This window comes from Stigmatopora nigra, chromosome 7 (genome assembly GCF_051989575.1).
Source record: "Stigmatopora nigra isolate UIUO_SnigA chromosome 7, RoL_Snig_1.1, whole genome shotgun sequence".
NCBI classification, from domain to species: Eukaryota; Metazoa; Chordata; class Actinopteri; order Syngnathiformes; family Syngnathidae; genus Stigmatopora; species Stigmatopora nigra.
Window position 1 is genome coordinate 1,989,504 of NC_135514.1, and position 26,301 is coordinate 2,015,804.

The 26,301-nt window shown below is 36.8% G+C and overlaps 1 protein-coding gene across 1 annotated transcript; it reads right to left on the minus strand.

Annotated features, from left to right (window-relative positions):
- Positions 1-3,521: 3,521 nt before the first annotated feature.
- On the minus strand, positions 3,522-26,270 carry LOC144199478 (uncharacterized). The gene is made up of 11 exons (XM_077721138.1): positions 26,074-26,270; positions 25,870-25,979; positions 25,613-25,759; positions 25,382-25,531; positions 24,424-24,527; positions 24,206-24,329; positions 22,509-22,601; positions 21,890-21,958; positions 16,863-16,916; positions 9,233-9,382; positions 3,522-3,839 (listed from the first exon to the last, which is right to left on the minus strand). The coding sequence occupies exons 1-11, from the start codon at positions 26,138-26,140 to the stop codon at positions 3,666-3,668; spliced, it is 1,242 nt and encodes a 413-aa protein (XP_077577264.1). The 5' UTR covers positions 26,141-26,270; the 3' UTR covers positions 3,522-3,665.
- Between the last annotated feature and the right edge of the window lie 31 nt (positions 26,271-26,301).

Below are 26,301 nucleotides of genomic sequence, written 5' to 3' on the forward strand. Positions count from 1 at the left end.
AGCATCAAATTGAAGAGTTCAAACAAGAACAGCAGTTCTGCTCCTCCTTGAAGGAGACATTATGGATTTTTTTTTTGAAAATTGAACAGTTAGCAGGCATTTCTGACATCCTGTTGTCAAAATATGGTAGGGGTCAAGAATTTAGTCTCCAGGCCAGAAGCGTGGGACAGCTTGAATCGTGGCCAGCAGAATGCAAGGCTTAAGGCAAGGGTATCAGATTTGGGTTGGTTCATGGGCCATTTTAACGTCAATTTGATTTCACGTGGGCTGGCCCATTTTAGATATAATATGTAGATTATTTTTTTAATAAATTGATTAAAAGAACTGGATTAAAAGCCCTGAATATAGTTTTTTTTATAGCTGTAAAACAATGTTTATTTTAGCTTTTTTTAAAATATATTTTTAGATTTCACAAGATGATGTTTAAACTAAAAATACCAAAAATATTGATTAAAAAATTACAATTATTGATTTAAAAAGGGGAAATCAGGACATTTAATATACATCTATACTCTTCATTTTAAATTGATCCTAAAACAGAAAGTCGGCGCTCATTATTTACTTTCCCGGGCCGCACAAAATAATGTGGCGGGCCTGATTTGGCCCCCGGGCCGCCACTTTGACACCTGTGGCTTAAGGAGACAGACAACCATGCACACTCACATCCATACATAGGGGCAATTTAGAGTGTCCAATCCGCCTACCATGCATGTTTTTGGAATGTGGGGGGAAACTGGAGTACCTAAGGGATACCCATGCACATGCAAACTCCACATAGGTGGACCGACCTGGACTTGAGCTCAATATCCCAGAGCTGTGAGGCTGACACGCTAACCACACTAACCACTCTCTCCACCGGGCCGCCATCAACTGTATATGAATTCATTTTTTGTATGTTTATAAAACATTGCAACTTGTATTACTTTCTCCTCGGTCTCAAGAAACCACTTCTAGCTAAACTGGTGGATAGAAATGAGCTGTATTGTATGTTGGCTGTCCTTTCCTTTTGAGTGAATCTACGTCCTTGTGTGAAAAGTGCATTTTCTCCAACTTAGGGAGTTAAAAAAACAACTCCAGTGGTGCTGATGCTGATACACAGGTAAGAGAATGGCCAAGGATTTTCAGATTACCCGAGGCTTTGTGCGTACACCATGGCCCACTCACAATAGGTCAGCTCAGAATAACTAGAAAGGGCTGACCAACCATGTTCAGTCACCCCTGGAGTCATTAATCACACAACCCTGTAGATGAGGGCAACACAGACGCTTGCACACACGTGAAAAAATGCAAGACACACCACAGCTCAGTGTAATTATGTAGGCAAATGCCAGATGACAGCCTCGCTGCAGGTAGTCAGTCCTTAAAGACTCCACTATAGCTAGAAACATTATCATTCACACAGAAATTACAATATTGTTGCCAAACAGCGTAGCACACTACAACACATCACATCGCAGGTATTCAGGCATTATATGCTGATAAGACATAGCTTGTATCACACATCTGAGACTCAGATCTGCGTATTTCCTCCCGAGCTTTATTTGACATCTCCTTAGACACAAACATGAACTACTGGAGCGGCGCAGTTGAACATTCATATTCCCAAACAGGTTACTCAGCTTGCAGGCTCGAACGCAATCAGGACTAGAATCTCAGATAACGTTCCCTTTTACCGGTTATGAAATCTTCAAAGGGGCTTCACAGGGATGAGTATCTGTGTTTTTGCTTGTGATATGCATATTGCAAAGCTCTGAAGCTAACACTTGCAGGTTTTTATCCTTAAAATCTCTTGTAAATTTACTCATCCTTCCTTTTTTTTAACATGCCCCACAAAGGTTACATCTTAACCCTTTCATGCATGATTATCTTTCGAAAAAGTTTTCATTATATTCATATGAGAAACAATCTGGAATTAAAACTAAATTTTGTGGTCTCTATTTGATGTCCAATTGTAGAATTATAGTTGCATATTGTGTTGTTGTGATGAGCAATAAACCTAATTAGTCATTTTAAATAAAATGTTTATTCCAGAGGTGCTCATTTGATGTTTTCTGTATCAATTACCTTCTTTTAACTCTCACAACACAAACTCTGTGACAGTGAATGGGGAGCAGATATTATAGAATATTGTAGAAAAGAAATTCCCTAATTTACAAAAACATTTATGCCATTTTAAAGGCCAAAAGAAGATTTGAAAGAGTATACCTTGTCACCATGTTTCTTTAGCAGGGATAGAATCAAGAAGACTCGTTGAAAGGTAGAGTATATTAGTAGATATCCTTGAAAATGTTCACGGCTAAAAGACACGGGTGAAATTCGCTATTATGCTCCTTGTTAGGCAAGTTGCACAAAATATGAAAAAGTGAACTAAATGAAAATATAAATGTGGATTTTTGATTCATCCTTAAATATCACCCAAACATTTTGTGAGTAGTGCATTTTCTCTATAAGCAATGATTTCTGTCATTTATCAAGGTAAACTGCTTCTGCCTGTCATTCTCTTTTGACAAACTGTGCTTCCCTGAAATGATGATATATGAAGATATAAGCTGGTACTTTGGTAGAAAATGTTTATGATTTGGGGATTACTCTTCTCAAAATAGGTATTTCAATCGACTTTCTCATTTTCTGTGATTATTAAAAAATATATATTTAAATGACAAAAGTGCATACTGTTTCATCTCATTTATGAACCGCTTTATCCTCATTAGGGTCACGAAGGGTGCTGGAGCCTATCCCAGCTGACTCCGGGCCAGAGGCGGGGGACACCCTGAATCGGTGGCAAGCCGATCACAGGGTACAAGAAGAGGGACAATCGTGCATACTCACACTCATACCTAGGGGCAATTTAGAGTGTGCAATCAGCATACCATGCATGTCTTGGAATGTGGGAGGAAACCGGAGTACCCGGATAACATGCAAACTCCACACACGTGGGCCGAACTGGATTTGAACCCAGGTTCCCCACTGTAAGGCCGACACGTTAACCACTCAGCTGCTGGGCCACCCGTGAGAGTGTTGTTGTTTTTTTTTTACAACAAAAACTAATGTTGCGAGTTAAGCAGAATAGCGAATCTTTGGATATTCCTTCTGGCTTTCAGCACCACGGACAGCTACAAACAGGCCTGCTTTGAACCCATCCATGGCCTATCTACCCATACCTTAGGACAATTTAGAGTGTCCAATCAGCCTACCATGCATGTTTTTGGAATGTGGGAGGAAACCAGATTACCCAGAGGAAACCCACGCAGGCCCGGGGATACATGTAAACTCCACACATGTGGATGTGACCTGGATTTGAACCTAGCACCTGGAGCTGTGAGGCCGACGCATTAACCACTCGCCCCACCGGGCCACCTCAGTACATACTGTGTTACGAAATGGCTTACAAGTCTTTGTTGTTGTGCTTGCTCTAATAACATTACACTTCAAATATTAAACCCAATCTTGTATGGCACGGTGAATAATGAAACTTTTCAAATTTCTTGAAGTGGAAAAGCATGTCAAAAAGCACTTCACACTCAGGAAAATTGAGCTTTTATTTGACTTAACTTCAGTTTCTGTATAGGATAAATTTGTGACCTATAAAAGGCACTTATGGGCCAACACTAGCAATTTGTGTGAGAATTTTGACATTAACAAGAGTTTGAAAAAAGGATGCATGTTCAATGTTCCATAGCCGTATTGTTGTCCGCCTCTTCCTCATCACTAGTAGGTTCATAAGCTTCATCAACACCCACATTTGCCTCTACGCCATCCAGCTCTCCCCCTAGCTCACCCAACAGCTGCTCCACATGCTCCAACATGGGTTGGTCATCACAGCATAGCTTGGTGTGCAGCTGCAAAAGAAAAGGGGGTCACATGAGCTTTTACTATAGAAATCAACTTCCTGAAAATATCACATCTGCGAAGAAAAGTTCAGTCATGCAATAGTGGAACATTCTGGCAAATTCAGAAAAAAATGCAAAGAAGACTATTGAACATAGAATACACATTGAATATATTTTGTAGCCAATGAGATGTTGCGACTAATGTTATGGTCCTGCACTGGTTCTCATTCATTTTCTGTATCATTTATCCCGGACATGGGCAAACTACGGCCCACGGGCCACATCCGGCCCGCGAGGCCTTTTAATCGGGCCCGCCGACGTTGTCCAAACAATGTTTTCTTTTCCCAAGAAGGCGCCGTCACGCGGAAGCCAGTGGCAGTAGCTCTGTCCACTCTTATTTGTTTTTCGTGTTTTACAGCCCCCCTATGTTTTTTTAAATTACATTTTAATATTTCTTAATACATTCCTTTTTACTTTACTTTGTACTTTTTAGTTTAATGATGGGTGATGGGTATGTTAATACTTTAGTCCTTTTTTTCTGTTTATGTTTCATATGTACTGTTAACGGATGCACTTTTTTTATATGTATCGTATCATGTGCTGACCCGGCCCATCTGTAAAATTTTTTTAAAGACAATGTGGCCCCCAGGCCAAAAAGTTTGCCCACCCCTGCTTGGTCTAGTCCCTCTTTTTCCCAAAGTCACTTGGGCTAGCACCCTGTTATCCTGAATAAGATTAGCAGGGATGGATGAAAGGATGTTGAATGCCAAGGGAAACAGTAGTTAATATTCTCCTCTGATTTGTCTATGCTGATAGTCTGTGTAATTTCCTTTGTGTTTATCTGACGCCTGTAATCCAAATGTGTGTAAATACAGAGCAATGAAAATGTATCTGAAGATTTATGAATTTCTCAACATTTATGTATGAAATACCCATCAAATGTGATTTGATCTTTTTTTTTAATCACATGGATGAAAACCTGTTTGCTTAAATTAAATTAAATCAAACATTTATAGGTTTTCATATTTTAAATTATGATAAACTGAACCATAAACCACCAAAATCACAAGTGACACTGTATTCTTCGCAAAGTGACACACATGTTAGCAGGTACAAATGAGTTAGTGTATAGTGTGCAGGTAGGTTTAAGATACTCCTCAGTTATTGGATGCACACTTTTATTATTCATTGCTTTTATAGTCTCCTTACGAAGAGGGTTCATATACCTACTCTTACCTCCTTTATCATTGCTTCCATGTTTGAATGGTTTTAATAAAAAAATAAGAAGCACTTTTTAATCTGACTCTACTGTACTGTACTGTAAAAAAAAGTTAATTTCCAAATTTCACTAACACAGTACATTATTAAATCACATTTTTCGCATAACATTCGGTTATTGAACATATCCTTGCATTGCTAACTATTATAAACACTCTCAGGAATTGAAGATATTCTCAGTAATACGTTTCACCATCCAGTCAAAGCAATGATCTTATAGCTTATTATGATACATTTTACTTGACTCAAACCTTGATCTTTCGAAATATGCCAGGTAAAGTCCAGTGGTTTATTCATTTCATTTTATGATCAAGTGCTTGTGTCCCAGAATTGCCATGCTGTCACACTGGACCACTCAATTTAACAATGCAACATTAAGATGTCAGCAAACAGCCACTTGGAGCTGAGAAAAGGATGCAGCATTGGCATTTTAAGACTCTAAGTGCTGGTTAGAATGGCTGAATTATCCAAGAGCGGCTTCAAGCTGTCACTATAAGTATATATTCTAATTTTGTATGAAATGAAAAAACGATTTACTAGGCCCTTAAAATTATTAAGACATGCAAAGAAATTTTACATTGGTGTGGATGGGCGCATGCGTAGTTGAGAGTTGAGAATGCGGGAAATGTTTGACAGCTGAGTAAAAGATACGTGTACACGCACGTTACACATCATTTAACAACAGAAAAAATATGTTTGGTGAAATATCGGCCCAACAATTGCCTCAACGCCAGCTGAATGATAGCAAAAATCGTGAACACTTTGATAACAGCATGTGTTTTTTTTTTTTTGCTCACAACATAACTTTCTTGGTTAAAATGAGTAAAAGCAAAGAATACAGAAGTGTTAAGTAGAATAAGAAACATGTAAAACATGTTTTATGAGACAAGTAAATGTAAATGTAATGTCTATTACTCAGAGGAATTGATTAAAAACATAAATTTAGAAAGCCGGTGTAATTATTTACATCAAGAATTACAGCTGGAGGGCCATATGACCATGCTTTGTGCAATCAAATTTGCACTATCAGTGAAATATTGTGGGCAAAAGCCCCTAAAAAGTTCCCTATGTAGCCAGCAGATTTATCTCTGTAAAATACTCTGGTTCTGTGTAATTACTGAACTCAAAGGGGCTAATAAAACAGATTCTGCTTCCTCTGCCATTGAGGACAGGAAGTATCACACTGTGATTTTCAGTCTCCAAATGCAGAGTAAGCAGAAGGTTTGCAGAAATCTACACTAACAACATCTTAGAAACAAAAATAGAAAGTAGTTTCTGGTATACAAGTGCAGGGTGACGAGGTCAGAAGAAAGGACACGAGTGTGTGTGACTGTCTTGTGAAGGCAGCGGACTCCAAGCGGCATTTTGACATGCACCGTCATGGGAACTAATTTGGAGAGTAACAATGTGCACTTGCAGTGTTTGTGTCTTTAAGAGGATGTTTTCTACACATGTTGCAGCTCTTATAGGGAACAAGAGCAGGAAGTAGTGCAAATCTGGCCATAAGGTCTGCCTCACTGCCTTCTGTTTAGCCTTCTTAGCACAACACTGAACAAACCCAATGGTGAAAAACAAACGGAAAAAAACAATTATTGCTTAAAAATGCCAAGATATGCCTATCCTTTCCACACAAAACTTGCTTCTACTCACAGACACAATAGCCGAATACAGAGAATAATTGTATCTTGCAACCTTGCAAGAGTGATTACTCATTATTTCACCATTGCATAAAGGAAATCATGTGTTAATAGTGGTTGAATATTAATCAAGAAGGAATATAATGTGATATAAATATAAAAATAGACATCCCGGCTTCCATCTCTTCAACCTCCTAGATCATAACAGCCAAGACAGACTTCTACCCAACAGCCGTCACCATACTCAACTCGAGTTCTGTACCTAATCAAGACAAAATGTCTTAACTTGTACTTGCACTAAAACTCCATAGACTGCAAACTACTTTAGTCACTTTTTGTACCTGACTACTTATTTATGTTGTCTACTTACTTATTGATGAATTATTTTTGCATTTCATGTTGAAGCTTAAAACGTCATTAGACTTGTATAATAAAGGCATTCATTCATTTAGTCATGTATTTTTAACCTCACTTCAATTTTATTGCATATAAATATCTTAGGACTACTTATTAATGTGTGCACTTTATGGTGAAGCCTTGAATGTCATTGTACTTGTATGAATGACGAAGGCTGCTAATTCAAAATATTATAAATGTAAATATACACTCAAGGTCATCTGCATTCAACATTGACAGTGCAGCTATTGGACAGAATACTAGAGCAGCGTGTCACCTAAATGATTATCAATTTAACGATGTTCTCAGCTGAGACTATCATAAACCTTGAACATTATTCCATGGTTATTATTGCTGATACTTTGCTCTATGGAAAAAAATGATCCAAAAGCTCAAAAAGGTCTACTGCTGACTTGGATCATTGAGCTATTGAAATAAACCCGAATTATGCTAGGAAATATCCAACTTGTTTTGAACAAGCCTCAGGTAGAAACATTCTTACAATCATTACCAACAACTATTTTGAGTTCTTTGCCAATCAACATTGACAGTACAAAGTTCCTCACAGCATTTCCAAAGTTCCACTCAATTAATAATTGAAATGAATCAATTAGACAGTGAAGGACACTACTTAATAGTTTTAAAAAGGCGGAAGTAATGGCTGATGAAGAAGGTGTTAGGGTGAACACAGACATCTGTTCAGTCTTCCATTCACATTATGGGAAGTAAGCCATCACATTTTTCATAATATGCACAAAGCTTGATGCATTCCTTCCTACAATTCTTGCTCACGTGATCCCCTTTTATGCACATGCATAATGCCTATAACATACCCCCCCCTCCCCCCCACACACACACAAGTATATCTTCATCCATTCCATTGCCCTCAATGACTACACAGCAGATCCTACCTGAATCTCCCCTCTGTTTGACTGAGACTTATATTCCATTTCATGACAGGTTTAAGATTGATTTTATGTGAGCCACTATTCAACATCTACACCTTAACTCATTTTCAGCTGCACATCCGCACATGCACATTGGCACAGCCATCTCAAATTCAATCAGTGTCTTTCCTCACCACCCATTTCATTGTGGAATTTAGAGTAAGATAAAACAAAACAAAAACATGTTTTCAGAAGGGGACAGTGGCTATAGTTTAAGGGGAATGTGTAACTTCAAGAGAAAGTTTGTATCTGGAATGAAAGTCTGGATGTATAATTGAATATTGACCTTCAACAATATCTTAACATCCAGCAGGTCAAAAGAAAAGAAAAATATTTTTGAGACACCAAAAAACTGAGATAAGGGTTGGTCATAAGCGGGGTAAAATACAGGGTAAATTACTATTATTATCAGTGCTCTTATCATTTTTTGGATTATTATTATTATTATTATTATTATTATTATTATTATTAGTAGTAGTAGTAGTAGTAGTAGTAGTAGTAGTAGTAGTTGTAAGAGTAGTAGTAGTAGTAGTAGTAGTAAGAGTAGTAGTAGTAGTAGTAAGAGTAGTAGTAGTAGTAGTAAGAGTAGTAGTAGTAGTAGTAAGAGTAGTAGTAGTAGTAAGAGTAGTAGTAGTAGTAGTAGTAGTAGTAGTAGTAGTAAGAGTAGTAGTAGTAAGAGTAGTAGTAGTAAGAGTAGTAGTAGTAAGAGTAGTAGTAGTAAGAGTAGTAGTAGTAAGAGTAGTAGTAGTAAGAGTAGTAGTAGTAAGAGTAGTAGTAGTAAGAGTAGTAGTAGTAAGAGTAGTAGTAGTAGTAAGAGGAGTAGTAGTAAGAGGAGTAGTAGTAAGAGGAGTAGTAGTAAGAGTAGTAGTAAGAGTAGTAGTAGTAAGAGTAGCAGTAGTAAGAGTAGTAGTAGTAAGGGTAGTAGTAATAAGAGCAGTAGTAGTAAGCGTAGTAGTAGTAAGAGTAGTAGTAGTAAGAGTAGTGGTAGTAAGAGTAGTAGTAAGAGTAGTAGTAAGAGTAGTAGTAGTAAGAGTAGTGGTAGTAAGAGTAGTAGTAGTAGTAGTAGTGGTAGTATGAGTATTAATATTACTGTACATTGTACCTTTTCTAACAAATCATTAAATTGGCATATTTCATTCATTACCTTTTTAGCATTGGTCAGATGCAATCTGGCGGCTTCCTTCAGCGATGACCCCTCCTCGTCCTCCTCCTCGGATGTTTTCCCCTCTCCTTCCTGCTGTTCTTTGGCTTTCTCCAACTGTAGGTAGCAGACCCAGCCGGAGAGATACCACACCTGGGAGACAAAGGTGGGCCATAATTAAAAATAGAATAGAATTTTGTCATTGTAAAAAGTACAACAAATTGCAAAACGTCCCAAGTATGTGCAAAAAAAAAAGCAAAAAAATGGAATATAGAAATAAGCAGAATGCTCTCCAATAATTAAAAAATGTACTTTTTTTTTTTTAAATACCTCAGCGGGTTTACGAGTATTGATGAAAAGTTTTTCACAGCAGCGCTTGGGATAAAATTGCACAAGATTTGTCCTGGCATCTGCAACTGGTTTGTTATGTGATCCAAGAACAAAGCTGCGTGAGGAAGCATTCAGGTACTATGCTCCTCAATTGTGGAAAGAGTTTTGGAAGTATGTTCAAATTGTTAATGCCTTTACATTCTTTTTTTTACAAATCATATAATTTGAAATGTGAATATTTGCACTAAATGAATGACTAGTCTATAGTTTAAAGTCTGTTGAAACTAGATTAGGGTGCAATTAAAGGTATTTCGCCGGCTTCACTGTTCTTAAATGATCAGCAGCAATGGATGAAGAGCAATTAGTGAGCACACATTATGTCCAAGGTCACTTTGACAAGCCCAGGATGAGCTCTTGGACGCAATGTTCTAGTTTGCTATACGGCCTTCAGCCTTCTTTTTTTCATACTTATCAAGGAATCACATATAATTAAAAGTTAGTAAAAGTTGATGCTCCCTACATTTAAATCGGTAAAACTAAAACATTTACCAAATACGGAATACTATTATTATTTTGGACTATAGCCTGGGGTTCATATGTATAATAATTTAGCAAGTTTGCCTATCAGTAATCGTATTTATTCTCATTCTGAAACATTCCACAGGATGCACTGGCATAATTATTATAATGTAATAACAAACTATTCCTCCACCCACCGAATAATTGAAGTTTTACCGTACAATCATGTTTTTGGGATTCATAACCAACTTTTAATTTTGTCGTCTGAATCCTGTAATGTCTCTTCTGAAATATGTTAAAAAGATGATGGCAATGTTTCATTTTATTGTACAATTTTAATAGTTACGGATCTTTGTGAGTCTTGATCATTTGTTTTTTTAAATCTGCTTTGACATGATCCTATCATTAAATTGGTGTGTAAAAATTAGTCAAAGTGGGCCTTAAGAATGCCTGTGCAATATATCCAATGTGAAAACAAATCTGTGAGTTTAGAGGCACAAGTTCTATTTAGTTAGAATGAAGCAAAAGCTGGGAAACTGGAAAAAAATGGTTAATGACACTGTGAGTTTGTGTCACAACTTTATCTTTCCTATTGGGAAATAGGATTATATCCGGAGTGACTGTGATTACCACTAGAGTCAGCCACAGCAAGGCCTCCTGGGACAATGTGGCAAAAGCAAACAGCTCTATCTTCTTACAAAAAAAAAAACCCAAAACAAAACATACATTAATCCAACTCAAGCCCTGCAGAAATTGGACCGATGGACTGATAATGGGACAAACCTGTTGCAGTAAAAAGGCAGCAAGTTCTGTGAAGGAAAATCTAATGTTCTCCCTCCACCTTATGAACATAATAAATGCCAATTCTCTATGAACTTGCACCGAAGTTTGTGACTCATATCAGGTCACAAAACACATATTTCGCCTTGTTCATCACATTGAAAATATTGGCTTATTTCATTGAAGGCCAAAGACGGAGGGGTATGGCCTCTCAACCGTTTTGCTAACAAACATATCAGGGTGAGCTGTGCTGAATTCAGAATTGCTGCTAAATATGCTTAGTGGGTTGCTACCCCCCGGCAGCCACACTCACCAGAACATCAGCAGTGCTAGATAAATAGGGCTCGTACTGCTCTCATGATTACAGCAGCAGCAGGATTTCATTTCCAATCAAGGAAACACTTCCTGAGAAAGACTCCCAAAGAAATACTAGCAGTTTAAAATGAAATCTTTAAAGTCAAGCATAGTCAATTTTAAAACCGCTGCTGATTTGTTCAAAATTATACTATATCACAGGGGGAACATCTCACAAGCCAATCTGCAATCTCTTTCCCATCAAATAGTGGTCTGATATCCTGAAAAGGCGAATTTTAAGCATTTTTGGTTTATACTTACTAGGGGGAAAGTAAATAATGAAAAAAATAAGCCACAATATACAACACCTTATGGATAAAATACTCGACAGATGGTTCCATTTGAAAAGTTTCCAGAAGTGTTGATTTAAGAATCTCAACCACAAAAGAACAGCCCAACCAAGAAAGCTTTCCCATTAGGAATATATACACCCAAAACAAGAAACAAAGAGAATTTAAAACAAATAAAATGTCACTTCTGTCAATCAAACCAGTTGTCATTTCCTAGTGGAGTTGCATCTTAACTCCCATATGGCAATGGAGTGGGAAGAACAATACGTAGGATCATGAATCAACAACTATTCACCTTTGAAACAAGACTTGTGATGTGTTAAAATAGCTGTTTGTGCTTATCTGGCTAATGGCTGTTACAAACAATTATAAACAATCATGCTGTTTATGTAACAATAACCAGGTTGGGGGGCCAACTATTAAACGGCAAGAGTGATGTCATCTATTGTACTTGAAAAATAATAGAGGACACAGAGGACATGGTGTATGCATTAGGAAGAGAAAAAAAACAATTTGATACAAACTGACTTAAGACTTTTGACCGTTGAAATTGGAGGGCGTGCATTTCTAATTGGCCAACTGCCCACTCGCAGGCAGTGTCACAGCTAAACCTCTACAGTAGATTTTAAAGTTCAGCCCCCTGATGACTGCTCTCAATCTGTCAGCTGTGGCTATGTGCATGTATGTGTGTGCGTGCACATGTGTTTGTGGGGGAGGCTAAGCCTGAGGGGGAGTGTGGGAGAGACACCGTTGTGCTCTTTGACACTCAGTGGCGCACCTTCGCTTTCTGCACTGTTCACAGTGGGGATTTCAAACGAAGAGGGGATGCTGGGCCTCTATTCGTAAACAGAAATATTGTTATTCCTGCCATTCTCTAATTAAAATACATACTGCAGGTGCAATAAATACATAAATGATATGGAAAGAAGACATTGCTATTGCTCACAAAACAAGTCATCACTCAGAATCATCTCAGTTTAGATCCGTACTTATGCATTTGTTGGGTCAAGTTTAGACCTGCTGACTGTCAGTATACAATTATAATACTTATTAAAACTGGTTACCAAAAAACTTGGCATTAATATGCTATTAGTTCAGACCTAAAAAAAAGAAAAAACAAATACATTTTAGTTGGTTTAAGACCATCCACTTGTTCCTTAAATAAATGTTATGATGTAATTCCTGAGTTAAAGAGATAAAACCTGTGCTTTTGGGTCAAAGGCTTTTGACTGCAAAGTTACAGGGGGATATAATAGTGGATTTTGTTTCCCAACAATGGTTTTTGGACGTATTGCTGAGCACATGCTCTGATTTTGTTTACAGTGGAATTTTTGGTTCAGCCCTGTTCAAGGGCCTTAAGATAACGGGCATCAAGTATATGTTTTCTATAGTATGATTTCTTCAGATTCTATGAACCTTTTCATCATATTATGTGTACTTAATGTGTGCAAGATTGAAAAAATGTCCAGCAAGTACTGCATGATAAAAACTCAAAAACTAATCAAAAGAAGCAGATAAATCCACAAATCAAATACAAGTATGATTATAGTTATTCAAAAGAATCAAAAGATTTGAGAAGATAGAGCTTCAGTTGTCATGCACCATCATGCAATGAATCATTTGAAAGCATTTTAGATTTTGAAAAGGTTGCCACAGAAATCCTGTAGTTGCATCACACAGCTAAATTCTGCCATGTGATTTTTTTTTCATGTGGGATTATGTAAAAGATCATGCTCATGTGGCTCTACTTACCACTAACCTCAATGTTCACGAACGTGGAATAACAAAAGCTATACATTTATATTAAGGATTATTGCTAAATCATTAAATGGATTGTGATTTATGTAAACATACTCTTAACATAATATATGTATATGTGTATGCTGAATATATTTAGATATGCTTATTTATTTATTTATATATATATATATATATATATATATATATATATATATATATATATATATATATATATATATTTATTAACTTATTTATGATCTATTTATTTACGTCTAAAATGTCTTTTCTTGTGTCTGTATTCTCACCCTCTTGCCACTGTGACAATGAAATTTCCCGAATACGGGATGAAAAGTTATCTAATCTAATCTAATCTAATCTAATCATGATGTTGGCAAAATGATCTGGAAAAAGTGTTATGTCAACAGATGCTTTAAGCCTGTGGTTCTCCATTTTGACTTTACCGCATGTTTGCTTTTAGTTTCTGAAAAAAATAAGAAATATTAATTCTGTCAGAAGGTGCAATGTCTCTGATTTGTTAAGTAAAAATTCTGCCACAATTTATCTATTTCATCATGATTTGACAAACCATTGTGGTCTATTGCAAATTTGGATGTCAATGTGTGTAATTTAAAATTGTTTGGCTTTCCGATGTTTCTTTTCCCATTTATTTCTCTCTATTAGTGTGGTTTCCCATATCTGTCATGGGTAGGGGAGGATTCAGTACAATTTTTAATAAATGCTGTTTATATTTCTTTATTTAATACTTTTTTGCTTTATGCCGAAGAGTAGCAGTAAGAGTGATAGATGCTTATTAAAATATAAATACAAATCAGCCCTTCTTCTGCTGTTGCTTGTCGTTGTGTTTAATGGTGGCTGCCATTTGACGATTAAGTTACGTTACTGCTTTCCTGCGGTGGAGTGTTGGCCCGCAATGCCAATAAAATAGACCAGATTACAGACACTGCTTATCCCCTGTGTGTGAGCCATAAGATCTAAGACAACCTCCATAATATAAATCGCCAGCGGTCCCCAAGTAATACTTATCCTTTGAGAATAAAGCTTAAAATCCCCCACGCAAAATATTAGGTTGCTATCAGCAGTGTCCATGTTGTACCAATTTTATATACAATATGTATTCACTATTTTAAGACAAAATGATTGAATTTCTCAGTAATAAAACAGCTAAAATGCTGGCTTCAACAGCAATGAAAATAAATAGAAGATGTGCACAAAGAGGTCATCTATCCGTGACGTTACACAGTAGCAACTCTGGCTTTCTGTCCGAAATGGAATTACTACTATTTTACAAAAGGACTAGAGGTTGGAGCTCATTTAAATCAAATCTAACAGATTCAGTTAAGTTGCCCTGAGGTGTAACTTTAAAGGATGGGTTCATGTGTAAATTGGTACTTGATTGATATTTTATATTGATTTTTGTTATTCAAACTTTGCGTAACATACATACATAATTGCTTTATTCTTTCAGAATGACCTGGTATTAGTCGATGGACTATGACGTACAATACATCTAATCTATTATTTGTACAGATTATCCTAATGAGGTTTAGCAATGGGGATGCTGCAGACTATTCCAGCTGATGAGAAGGCTAGGAACACCCTGAATTGTTTGCCAGATCGCGTCAGAAGGCAAAACTAAATTTATAACCGTTCACAATGGAAAATGTATGGCAGGGGAGTCTAAACTATTCCAAAAGGAGCTGCAATGGACGCAGGTTATAATTACAAGAGATCAAGGAAAAACCTTTTCACAAAACCTCACTGGTTAAACAGTACTCAGTGGTCATTGAAGACCAGTTTGGACAACCTTGATTTACAGAGTTCAATTACCCCAGAACTGTGAGGCAGGTAAACCAATAGCAGATTGCTATCATCAAATTTTAATTACCAGCCATTATCTAAAATATGTTTTGAGTCTTTATCCAGTGATCTATTTGGCAAGGAGATTGACATTTCAATGTGTACAACTGTCTAAAAAGATGTTCCATCATTTGCTTGCACAACAGATGAAAACAGAAGACAATACCAACGGCTGACCCATGAAGTGAACTGCAATTTAACTACTAAAGCCATTGCTGCCTCTGCCAAAGAAGTAATGTTTCCTCTATGGGTGGGTGGTTTGTCTGTCTGCTTGACTGCAGTCAGCTGGCGGGAATACCCAGAAAACAATAAACTGAAAAACTGCCGCATGAAAAAAGTAGCAATAGCAATTTGTGTTAATATCTATCTATTAGGCATTACAAAATACAAATGTAAGTTTTGTTGACAGATTCAGATAAATGAGACATGATAAAATGAGTAGATTGAACATAGGGGGGTAAAATCTTGCCAGGATACGTTCCCAATTCATTTAGAAAAAGAACTGTAAATAATGGGGATATTTCTTTCTATTTTTGAGAGTATCCCTATCACAGTTATTGGACGAGATGGCACACAATTGCTGTTTGAGTTTAAACAAAATACTTTGCACAAGCTTTGAAGATGTGCCTTACTTATATGGAAGTGTTGTCGACAGTTCACTATAGCTTGAAGCCTGTGCGCCAAACCCCCCTACTGGCCAATGTATATGTTCCAGGCAAGACAGGCACCAATATTCCAAGTGCTTCCAACGTATCCCTTCTAGTTGCTAATTCAGATAAGATGGGCACCAATAAATCAACAATTACTCAGCTCTGGTACAAAAAGAAAAAAATGAGGGTATGATAGATACTGACCCATGGTAAATATGTATTTACTGCAACAAATGTATGTCACACTGCTGTTGATGCATTTGCAACACCCGTTTCTTTAAGTGAGAGTGAAGTAAAAAGAAGCCCCAAGTGTATGTGTAAATAAATGCGAGAAAAAAGCAGTGAAAAAGAAAACCAGAGTTCCACCACTACATAATTGAACAACCAAGTGATGAAAGAAGTAAAAATAAATCTTGTTGAAAAGAATTTCAGAAATATTTCTTGGAAAAGAAAAATACCATCACACACCTCCATATAAAGTTATACTATTTCTTTTGTGTCTTCTGTATTATTTCCTGACATCATCATAAATGATTCATTCCCTTTATAAAAAAAAAGTCTTATATCAATAAATTCTGTCCAGAAGGCCAACATGTTGTTATTTAAACACATTTTTGTTGGAAGCAAAATACCATGCCTTGAGAAATGTTGCAAATATTATGTTACTATGCTATTATGTGGTGTGTGTTTTTATACGAAGGATATTCACATGTTTAAAGAGTAAACATAAATAAAAAGGGAAATAAAAACTGTAAAGTGGAGAATATGTTTTATGTCCAATAACTATTTCTGCAACTGTCATGCCAACACACAAGTTGGTTTTGCAGTAAGAGTGGAAATATGTATGATGACCAAATATAATTGAACTGCACGGACTTAAGTTAATAAATATTTACCTCATTAAAACTCATTTAAAGCTTTGCAGAGGCTACTTGATAATGTTAGGGTAGAAATTAGGTAGCTGGGAAAGTACAGCTAAGGTAGTCAGCATTGTATACTATATACTATCATTTTAAACTCTAAATATTTCATTAAAAATCAGAAAACTATGACTTCAGTCTTGCAAAGAACAACCTTTTCATTATGTCTTACCTGAACAACCTCATCATCTTCTTCCAGAAGACCCTCCAGTACTTCCACCGCCATCTTAAAAAAAAGAAAAGACACAAGATGAGAAGCAATCAGATTAAAAATTGGAAAAGGTTTAGCAATGGAAAATATATCAGAAAGTTGCTCCAGCAGAATAGCACAAACACACAGTTGAATCTCAAAGGTAGTCAGATCAATCAGAGTAATCCAAGAATCTGATAAGTATCTGGCTAGCCCGCATCCCCGAGCCTGTAGATACAAAGATGAGACAAGAGACACAGCCATCGACAGAAACACACAGCAGTGCTTATTGCACAGTCAATAGGCACTTTAGCTGCTCTCCCTGATAGCCTTTTTAATCTATTTAATGACATTGGAGTCAATCCACTTTTTGTGTTCGCCTGGCTCACCACTCTGATAAATCCAAATGACAGTGTGAGCCGTCATCCATCATTCTCTCCACTTGTGCGTATTTTTCCCAAATCGTTCTTTTTGGGGTCCTCGGGTGGTAGTTTGAGCCATGAATAGAGTCAAATGTTCGGTGACCTTTTACTGTCGAGAGTCATTGTTTCGGTCAGTTGCTGTGGGAACGTGCCATTACAGAAAACAGACAATAAGCAGGTAGGCTGCATCTCTTTCGCTCTCCCTTTCTTCCTTTGGGCCATGTGTTCATGCAGTATGTGCACATGTTTTAGGAGCCCGAGGTGATGATTTATTGATTTTTGTCATCGTCGGGTTGGAGGTGACCGTTAGGCAATCACCTGTGATGTAGGGCGAGAAAACACATGTACAACGTTGTAGAAACTTGAGGGTTGAAAAAAAAAAAAGGAAAAACAAGGTTTTGTTATGTCAGTCTTAGTTGCTGGCTAGGCTCTGTATTCCACTGCCCTTCCTCTCACTCTTTGGAGTAGTGTTTTCATTAAGCATGCTTGGCTCTGGAAGCAATGTGGAGGTGCACTGCCAGGATACGCAGAGGGAGAGATGGGCTAATTGAGAATCTTATTAAGAGTGTGCAAGTGCCCATTTTAGCTGAGTTATCGCTGGACTAATTATCGGATGAAAACCAGACGTCTTTAATTAAAGACGCTGTAAGGTCATTTGGATGATTTTCTTTGAAATCCATGCAATCTGTTTGAAAAGAAGCACTGAGAACATAGCAAGATGAGAACAAGTGAGTTGTAAATCAATCAGTTATAGGGCAGCCTCCGATTCTGCAATTTGTTAATTTTAATTTCTCGCTACAGGACCTAGAATTGATTCAGAAAGTATATGAGAAGGTAGCAAAGAACTGTCTGGTTGTGAGGCACCTGAAAAAGCTGCATTTTATAACAACACAATTAAAGGAAGCGATATCTCGCATTTACAATGAGTTGAGCACTGATAACCTCCATCTTTGCCAAGTGCCTGGCTTCCCAACTACATTGGTCAACCCTGGGGGTCTGTGATTAAAGATTTAGATCTTCTAAAGATGGCTCACACTGAACAAACAACAAGCGAGAAGACAAATATATCTGTGCTGGTGTGGAAGAGAAAGTGGCCCCTTGCTGAGAAGATGGGGTAAAAGGCTGCACCGTAAAGAACACAAAGTGGTCAGTGAACAGCAGCACCAAAGATGAATGCACATGCCTCAAATTCACTACTACTACAACAAAGATTGTCCTCTTTATTTCAGAAATTTTACTTCTACTTCTAAGAAAAGACCACTAGTTGGGAGGAACTGATTTTGAATCTGGAGCCAAAATGGCTTATCAACTATTTTACAGCGATGCAGTAGCAGAGACGAGACAGGCACATCCCATCACAAGTGAACGCAAACAATAGCTATAACACACAAACACACCCACAAACTGTGGTAATCCTTCAGTAAATAAATCCAACAAGGGTAAGTCTTACTCATTGTTACTCTATAACTGCCCTGCTTTGCTACATTTCAGAACCTAAACAATCAATGGCAAAGAAGTAATTAAAAAAGCAACAAAAGGTTAGGAAGAAAATATGCAGAAATACACCTTAATAGCTATCAGGGGACAACGCAAATATATCCAACTGTCTGTACATCTGCCTGGACCGAATCAGTGAGGACCATGACTATATACAGTATATATATGTAGTCAAGTAATGGGAGTTAAGCAAGAATTGTAATGTCAAAAGGAAGCAGACAAAATCAAAAAATGAAGCATTTGGGGTTGGTCTGGATCAAAGAATAGGAACTACAAATGCACTCACTCAAAAGAAATACAAAGCTTTCACAAATGAAAAAAGTCAAAGACGGACAGATTTTGAACAGATCAGTGATGGAGATGGCAAATTACTGCAGATAACTCAGAAAATACACATTTAAAAAAAAATGCCAAACAAAGTGGTTAAGTATCCGTCTTATTTTTAAAGCTTACTTTGATATATTACATATTCATTCATTTCTTTGGATAAAATCTTATTTTTCTCTAATTCCAACCAACACATTAGTTATGGCAATGTGCAGTGTCAAACTAGAGACATCAAACTAAGAGTCGAACACGACGCCAAATGTATACCAAATATCAAAGAGTTGGAGCTGTTCCATTTTACCAAACCAGAAAAAATATGGACGTGCTCAGTTGCTGGCAATCTACTAGGTTTGCTTTGAATCTAAAAACTTTGTAAAGCACAAGAAAAAACCTGTTAGTCTATGGAGACTGTGTGTATGTGTGTCTTTATATTTAATCAGAATTAGTCTCAGACTGTGGGAAGATGGACAATAATAAAAAATTGTCACTGCCTCATAGTCATTTTCCGTTACAAGCGTCCAAATTGCAGCGTAAATGAACAAAAAGGGTGTGCAGGAGGTGTAAATGAATATAAATGCATACATGCTCGTGCAGCAAATCACTGATGTTATTTATGAAGCAGTCACAAGTGTCTGCATCTGGTGACACGGACAGGAGGATGAAGACAAATGACATGTCAAAAACTGCGAATTGAGATGTTGTCATATTGAAGAAAAACCTGACAGGCCATTCTCTCTTCCTGCCAAAACCCGCTACAATAACCATAAACCGTTGACAATGAGCACAAATTAACCAGTGGATTAGAAAGCAAAATAACCAAACAGCAGTTAACATGATAGAAATCAGAGAAAATGACTTCAAACACTAATGAGTGCGAATTTCTACACTGAACTGACAAGCATTTAGCCGTAAAAAAATGGTAATTGCTTTGGAAAATTGACAGGTGATTAAGCAGGCAAGTGTGCCATAATAAAGATATCATGGCAAAAACTCACACTCCAGTTCATTTATGACTCCAATAAGTGTGAATCAAATGAGAGGGGGTGACTAACATAGCGCCCGCGGTCACCAAGGTAGACCAGTTTTCACCTGTGAGCCAGGAAGAAAAAAAATATCACCAGAGAAGGGACTTTGATTCCCCAGTAATGTTATATAAAAAAGATGTCATTAAAGATAAACATAATAGATGGATATTAGGTGTTGTGCATCTGTGCTATTCTGTGACATAGCTCATTAAATCATTGTTGATCCTTATTTTGAAAAAAAAAAATCATACATTTAACACGTCTTCACACGACTCAACATATTTAATTACTTCGTAATAACATCACTCAAAACTATTTGAGGAAATATGTTATTTCATAAATCTGCGTCAAATTGGTAGCCACTCACAATAGCATTTAGAAAGTAGCTCTCTATTACAAGGAAAAAAGTTTGACCTCTACAGCAGTAGACCCAACTACCGGTCCGCGAACCACCATCAGAGAAATAAATATTAATGTATTGAATTTCACCTTCATGCTTGAAATGAGAAAAGTTGTTTGTATTTTTACTGTATTTTTTTCCACAGGGAATAACTAAAATACAAATCAACTGTCATTATTATAAAGGTTCTTCTAACATGATGAATTAGTTCATTAGAAAGCGTTTTAAGAACAACTTAAGTTCCAACAAAGTTCTGTGCAAAAGTAAAACTTGGGCATAATAAAAAAAATAATGCAGAAAAAAAACTAAAATAAATCAAAACAATATAACGGGGGGAAAATAATGATCCAAAGAACAAATAGAAGATGAAATACAATTATAAAAATAGAGTAATTGAATGATGTAAAATCCAAAGGCATAGATTTTAGATGTATTAATTCCCAACAAATACGTTTTTGAGACAGAATTTAAAAATAGAGAAGCTGCTGTCTGATGTGAACCCAGAGGGCATTCCATAGTTCTGGAGCAGAAACAAAAATTTCTCCACCTCCTCTGAGCTTCTGCTTAGACTTTTACTATTATCGGCAACTGGTGAAATGTATAGTTTATCTTCGAACCAAAGTATCCGTAGAAAACTGACGCAGGTACAAGGGGAACATGCAAACTCCACAAAGGAAATTTGGAACCCACCAGTGATTGAGACCTTGATTCATTTAGTATCTCAAAAATACCACATGTGATGATTTTTCTTAAGATTTTCCCTTCAAAGTAACACATTTATACTCCCTATTAAATCTATGAATATGGAGGTGAAAAATGTGAAACTTGGGGCGGCTTATACGCGAGAAATGGTAAAAATTCAACATTTTTAAGGCAATTTTAAAGGTGCGGCTTATATTTAAATCAACTGTTATGATCTACTTGCTTAGCGTTGTGCATTGGGTGCTTGGACACACTGTGTGGCAGTTAATAGCCACTTCGGAATTTTCCTCACCTCCATCTACTGAGTATGAGCCAGCGTTTTGTTGTTAGGTTCAGATTGACACATTCTAATTGACTGTTTGACCTTGATAGAAGTCTTTGCTCCACTGAATTTTATTCTAGTTTTTTTTTTTGCTCATGCAGCAGAGTAGCTTTGTTAAACACTCCAAATACCTGTCTTGAATTATTGACACAGAACTCTGGAGGTTATAAAGACCTGCCATGACCGTGCCACGTTTGAAACTATTCACTGGAAAGCTAAAATGCTTGGCTGCCCTCACTCCAAGCAATCAAAACAGGGTGACAAAAAAATATCTAAAAATAAATAATGTTTTAGCAGAGCATTGATCTCCTTACCTCATATTCCTCAACTTCGATGAGAAGCTTGACTGTGGTAATCCTGGACTCGTATGGCGGGATCAGGTTCTACGGGGGAGAAGCGAAAAGGCAGAATATTGTACTTTTAAATCTACACTGAAACTTTACACATCCATGGTTCCCTCTCAGTGTCTGATAATGGCAGGATCCAATTTCAAGGTACGGAAAATTGTGCAGCTAATCAAAGCAAACATGACAGCAATCTGAGTTTGGATAAAACTGCTGTAAAAGATAAGGGACATGAAGATGACCCCACTGTGTGATCGTTCTTGTCATAACATTTGCTACATTTATGTGTGAAAACGCACACATAGAATTTATTCTACTTTTAATAGACTCTTTGTCACATTCTATGGAGTCATTATTTTAATTACCTTCACCCGCAGCCAGATCACACACAATTACCCAGTTTAGCATAACATTGGTTCCACTTAACTTTTATTATCCTTGTGTCATTATCTTCTACTTTTACTTTTAATCTCTACTGGTGTTTGTGCCATTAGCAAAATGCATTGTGAAAATCCTTTTAGTCCAAAGTATTTTATGAACAAACGTAGAACTTGACGGGTTTGATTAGAACAGAAATGTAAAATCTCACTTTTATGTCATCTTCCAAGATGGAGGAGGCTTCAGTCTGTTTCTGGATAGGCAGCCATTGATTGACACTTTTCAATAGGTATTCTTTGCCTTCCTAAGAAAGAGAAGAAAGCAAAAAATTAGTGACATTTTGGAAACATCTTACAATTGTTGATTGAGTTTTTAAGAGATACATTCAAGTGCATGCACTGGTCTGTTGCATTAGATCCAGCAATAGAAAACCAGCGCTCTATTAAACCTATTGCAATTGCCTAAAGTGAAGCTTTGAATCAGCTTAATCAAGATAAAAACTTTACAAAATGACCATATTTTAGTACCAAGTGCTCTACATTAGACTGCATTTTAAACAGGCTTTGAGTTATTTAAAAAAAAATTAATGAATAAATGAACGAATAGTTATTATAATTTAGTTTGAATATCATTTAGTTCCTAAATATACTAAAGTCCAAAACACCAAAAATGTGTTTGTTTGTGTGTGTGTGTGTGTGTGTGTGTGTGTGTGTGTGTGTGAGTGAGGTGGTCTCATTGTGCTCGAATGGGGTCAAGCCCCCCATGCCACCATCCTATGAGGATAATTGAAACAGAATTTTTTAGGGATACATTTGATTTTGAGCAAAACCCATTCTTACTAATAACAAAAAAACAAGACATAACAATACATACAGTAGAATCTGTCAATGGAGCTAGCATGCCCCCTACAGTTTAGAAATTAATGTTTCAGGTTCAATTCCACTCAACCTTTTGAAAATCATGATCATGAATGCCACAAATGACATATTACCTGTTTGTACATTTAGAACACCTTCTTGAAAGCAAGATCATTTGATACAAATAGTTTAATATTGATAAACTCTGAATGTAAACAAAATTACATTGCTGTAATTAATAGCCAAAACAATATTGGTGTGACTACTCAACATGTTAAGATGTCACCAGCACCATTCCAATACAGTTTTACTCTCTTATTATGTGTAAAAGGTGAATGTTAAAAAGAGACATGTCTGAAAATGGACTGTCTCTGGGTAAAGGTTGGGCAGAGCCTAATTAGGTTTAAATTAAACAGAAATCAGAAAAAGAAGAAAATCACTTCTTTTCCAGAGAAAGGTCAGCTTGTGATCTTTCACTTGATATGCAGACAACTAACCTCACCTGGAATTTCCTTTAGAACTACCCAATAAGGGAAATGAATTTGACATTTCTTTGCTCAAACCAGCTCGAATAAGATGAAAAATAAATATTAACCATTTAAAATGCATTAGAAGCCCTTCTCTACTGAACAGAAAAATCATCATCTAAACATGACTTCAAATTGAAAGGATATAGCGGGGAATTTACCTCATTATTACACAATTATAAGTTTCAAACATCTGCGTAATAATTAGCATTTCCACCCAGATGACCTGCTGCGATTGTGCGTGAGTGATAAATGTAAGTGTCCATATGCTGATTGATGGAATATGATTCAATTTGCTGAGACTAATTAACTCATCATATTCCTGCTTTAATGTGGTAATAATTCATCCCACAAGTGTCTACATTTGTGTGTGTGTGTGTGTGTGTGTGTGTGTGTGCGTGTGTGTGTGTGTGTGTGTGTGTGTGTGTGTGTGTGTGTGTGTGTGTGTGTGTGTGTGTGTGTGTGTGTGTGCATGCATATGTGTGTGCATGCATATGTGTGTGTGTATGAGTGTGTGACCTGACCTGATTTTTTTCTGTACTGAACAAGTAACTGGCCATGAGCTGGAGACCTTCTGGGTTGTCAGGGTGATACTGCAATGCTCTTTCAATGAACTCTTTGCACTTGTCAGCAGCTCCCTCCTTCATGCTGTACACACATTCACAAACCTCAGCTCATTAGGCAAAGTAGAGACAAGAAAGGATATTAGAGATGTCCAGATTCAAATGACATTCTCAATTACCAGAGATCTGTTAGGTAAAGTTCAGCGATGGAGCAGTAAGCCATGCTAACATCCTTCGTTGTTGGGATTTCAGAGTCTTCCTCTAAAGGTGCTGCAGCCTGTTCCTGATTAAATTACAAGATCACAAGTGCCTTTAACAATATTTATGAATCAAAAATGCTTTTAAACAAGTATATAGTATTTTCATTAAATAATTGACCTTTTACATTGAAGAACACTGGTAGGGTGTCATTCTTTTTAAGTTCAGGTCTGCTAAAAAGTGAAGCTTAGCGTCCCAGTATCGATGTGTATGTGTATGAACGATATATAACCAGATATGTGGACGATGACTAATATGGATTGGGCAATAAACAGTGGGTTGTAAAAATAGATAAAAGGTTTGACTCTCTTGGGTAGGACAGATTACATCAGTTGTTCTTAACCTTTCTTACCTCAGGGTATAATTATTACATTTGTAGTGAATATCTACATGTTTATTGATGTTATTCTATTTGTTGTCAATACCTAAAGTAAAAGGATTATTAAAATGAATACTGACTGACAAGAAAACTAAGAAAAATTAAAACATTTGAAAACTCTAGTGGCAAAAAAAATGCAAACAAAATATTTATCATAACTATTATCATTATTAGTAGTAGTATGAGTAAAATCAAGATACAGTAAAAGGACAAATTAGCTTCAAATTAATGTATTCTTGATCCTTTTGATTAAGATCTTCTAGAATGTGGTTTGTATGTCTTATTTTGTTGCTTTGCAGTTTTTTAATTAAAAAAACAAAATCTTGTGTACTCTTAATATTGCATTAATGTGTTTTTTGACATGACTTAAATTATTTTATTACATACAAGTGTTCGCTCGCTGCTCAAGTTAAGAATCAATAGATTATAGTTGTGATTACAGACTAATTTGATCATCTGCATTTAATGTTAGAATTGCATCTCAATCAGTGTGCACTCACGGTGGTCTTTTGTTTGTCCAATGCAGCGAGAAGGACATCGATTCCTTTAGTGTAGAAATCAACAGCTTCTTGGCCTGTGTGGAGCTGTCCAAGGTACATGTACTTACTGTGCCCTTCATCTGGCTTCATCTCCACAGCACGCAAAAAAGCGTGAATCTTATGTCAAGGATACTTGCTACAAACACCTGTAGAAGGTATGATTAAAAAAGATTAGCCCACTTTAAAGGATATTCCTTTTGCTTTCTCTATTTGCCCAAGCTCAGAGGAGATGTGTCCAAGTATTTCAAGAGCCCGGAGATTGGTGGACTCCAAGTCGAGGACACGCTGACAGTACAGTCCAGCCATCTGAAAATCAAAGCTGTCCATGCATTCTTCAGTCTGTGCAAGAAAAAAAAAACAGCGTGATGAGGTTAACATAAAGAAGAAGTGGGCTTCAATATCACATTCACTCCTCTTTTTTTATTGATAAAGCATGATTGTCCTGTAACCTTCTCTAGGAGTTGCTCAACAGAGTACTTGGCCGCTGTTTTCTTCTTTGCCTTTTCATGCATCCTCACTCTCATCCTCTCCTGGGGTGTCAAGCCCACAAAATCAGCATCTAAAGTTATGAAATACATAAAGAGGCAGATAGAGTAAGACTGACCACATGATGCATACATTGATCATATCATCCTCACACGCGAGTGACTTACCATTGTTTGTTTGATTGCCTTTCTTCTTTGGTTTGATTTTCTTTTTGCTCTTAGCCTGCCCTCCCATGTTTTGGAAGAAAATGCTTCTGCTTCAAGAATTTAGATTTTCTCTTAGTGAACTCCCAAAACACATGGAAATCAGGGTTTAGAAAGACTGGACGCATGCGCCATGTATTTGCTTCCTGACAGCTACGGGGGCTCTCGGTAGACATATTTCTTATCGCGCCT

Coding starts and splice junctions, on each gene's coding strand:
- LOC144199478 (XM_077721138.1), bottom strand. CDS start 26,140: ATGGGAGGGCAGGCTAAGAGCAAAAAGAAAATCAAACCAAAGAAGAAA. Junction 16,917..21,889: donor TCGAAGTTGAGGAATATGAG/GTAAGGAGATCA, acceptor CTTTTTTTTAAG/ATGGCGGTGGAAGTACTGGA. Junction 9,383..16,862: donor AAGATGATGAGGTTGTTCAG/GTAAGACATAAT, acceptor TTTGTCTCCCAG/GTGTGGTATCTCTCCGGCTG.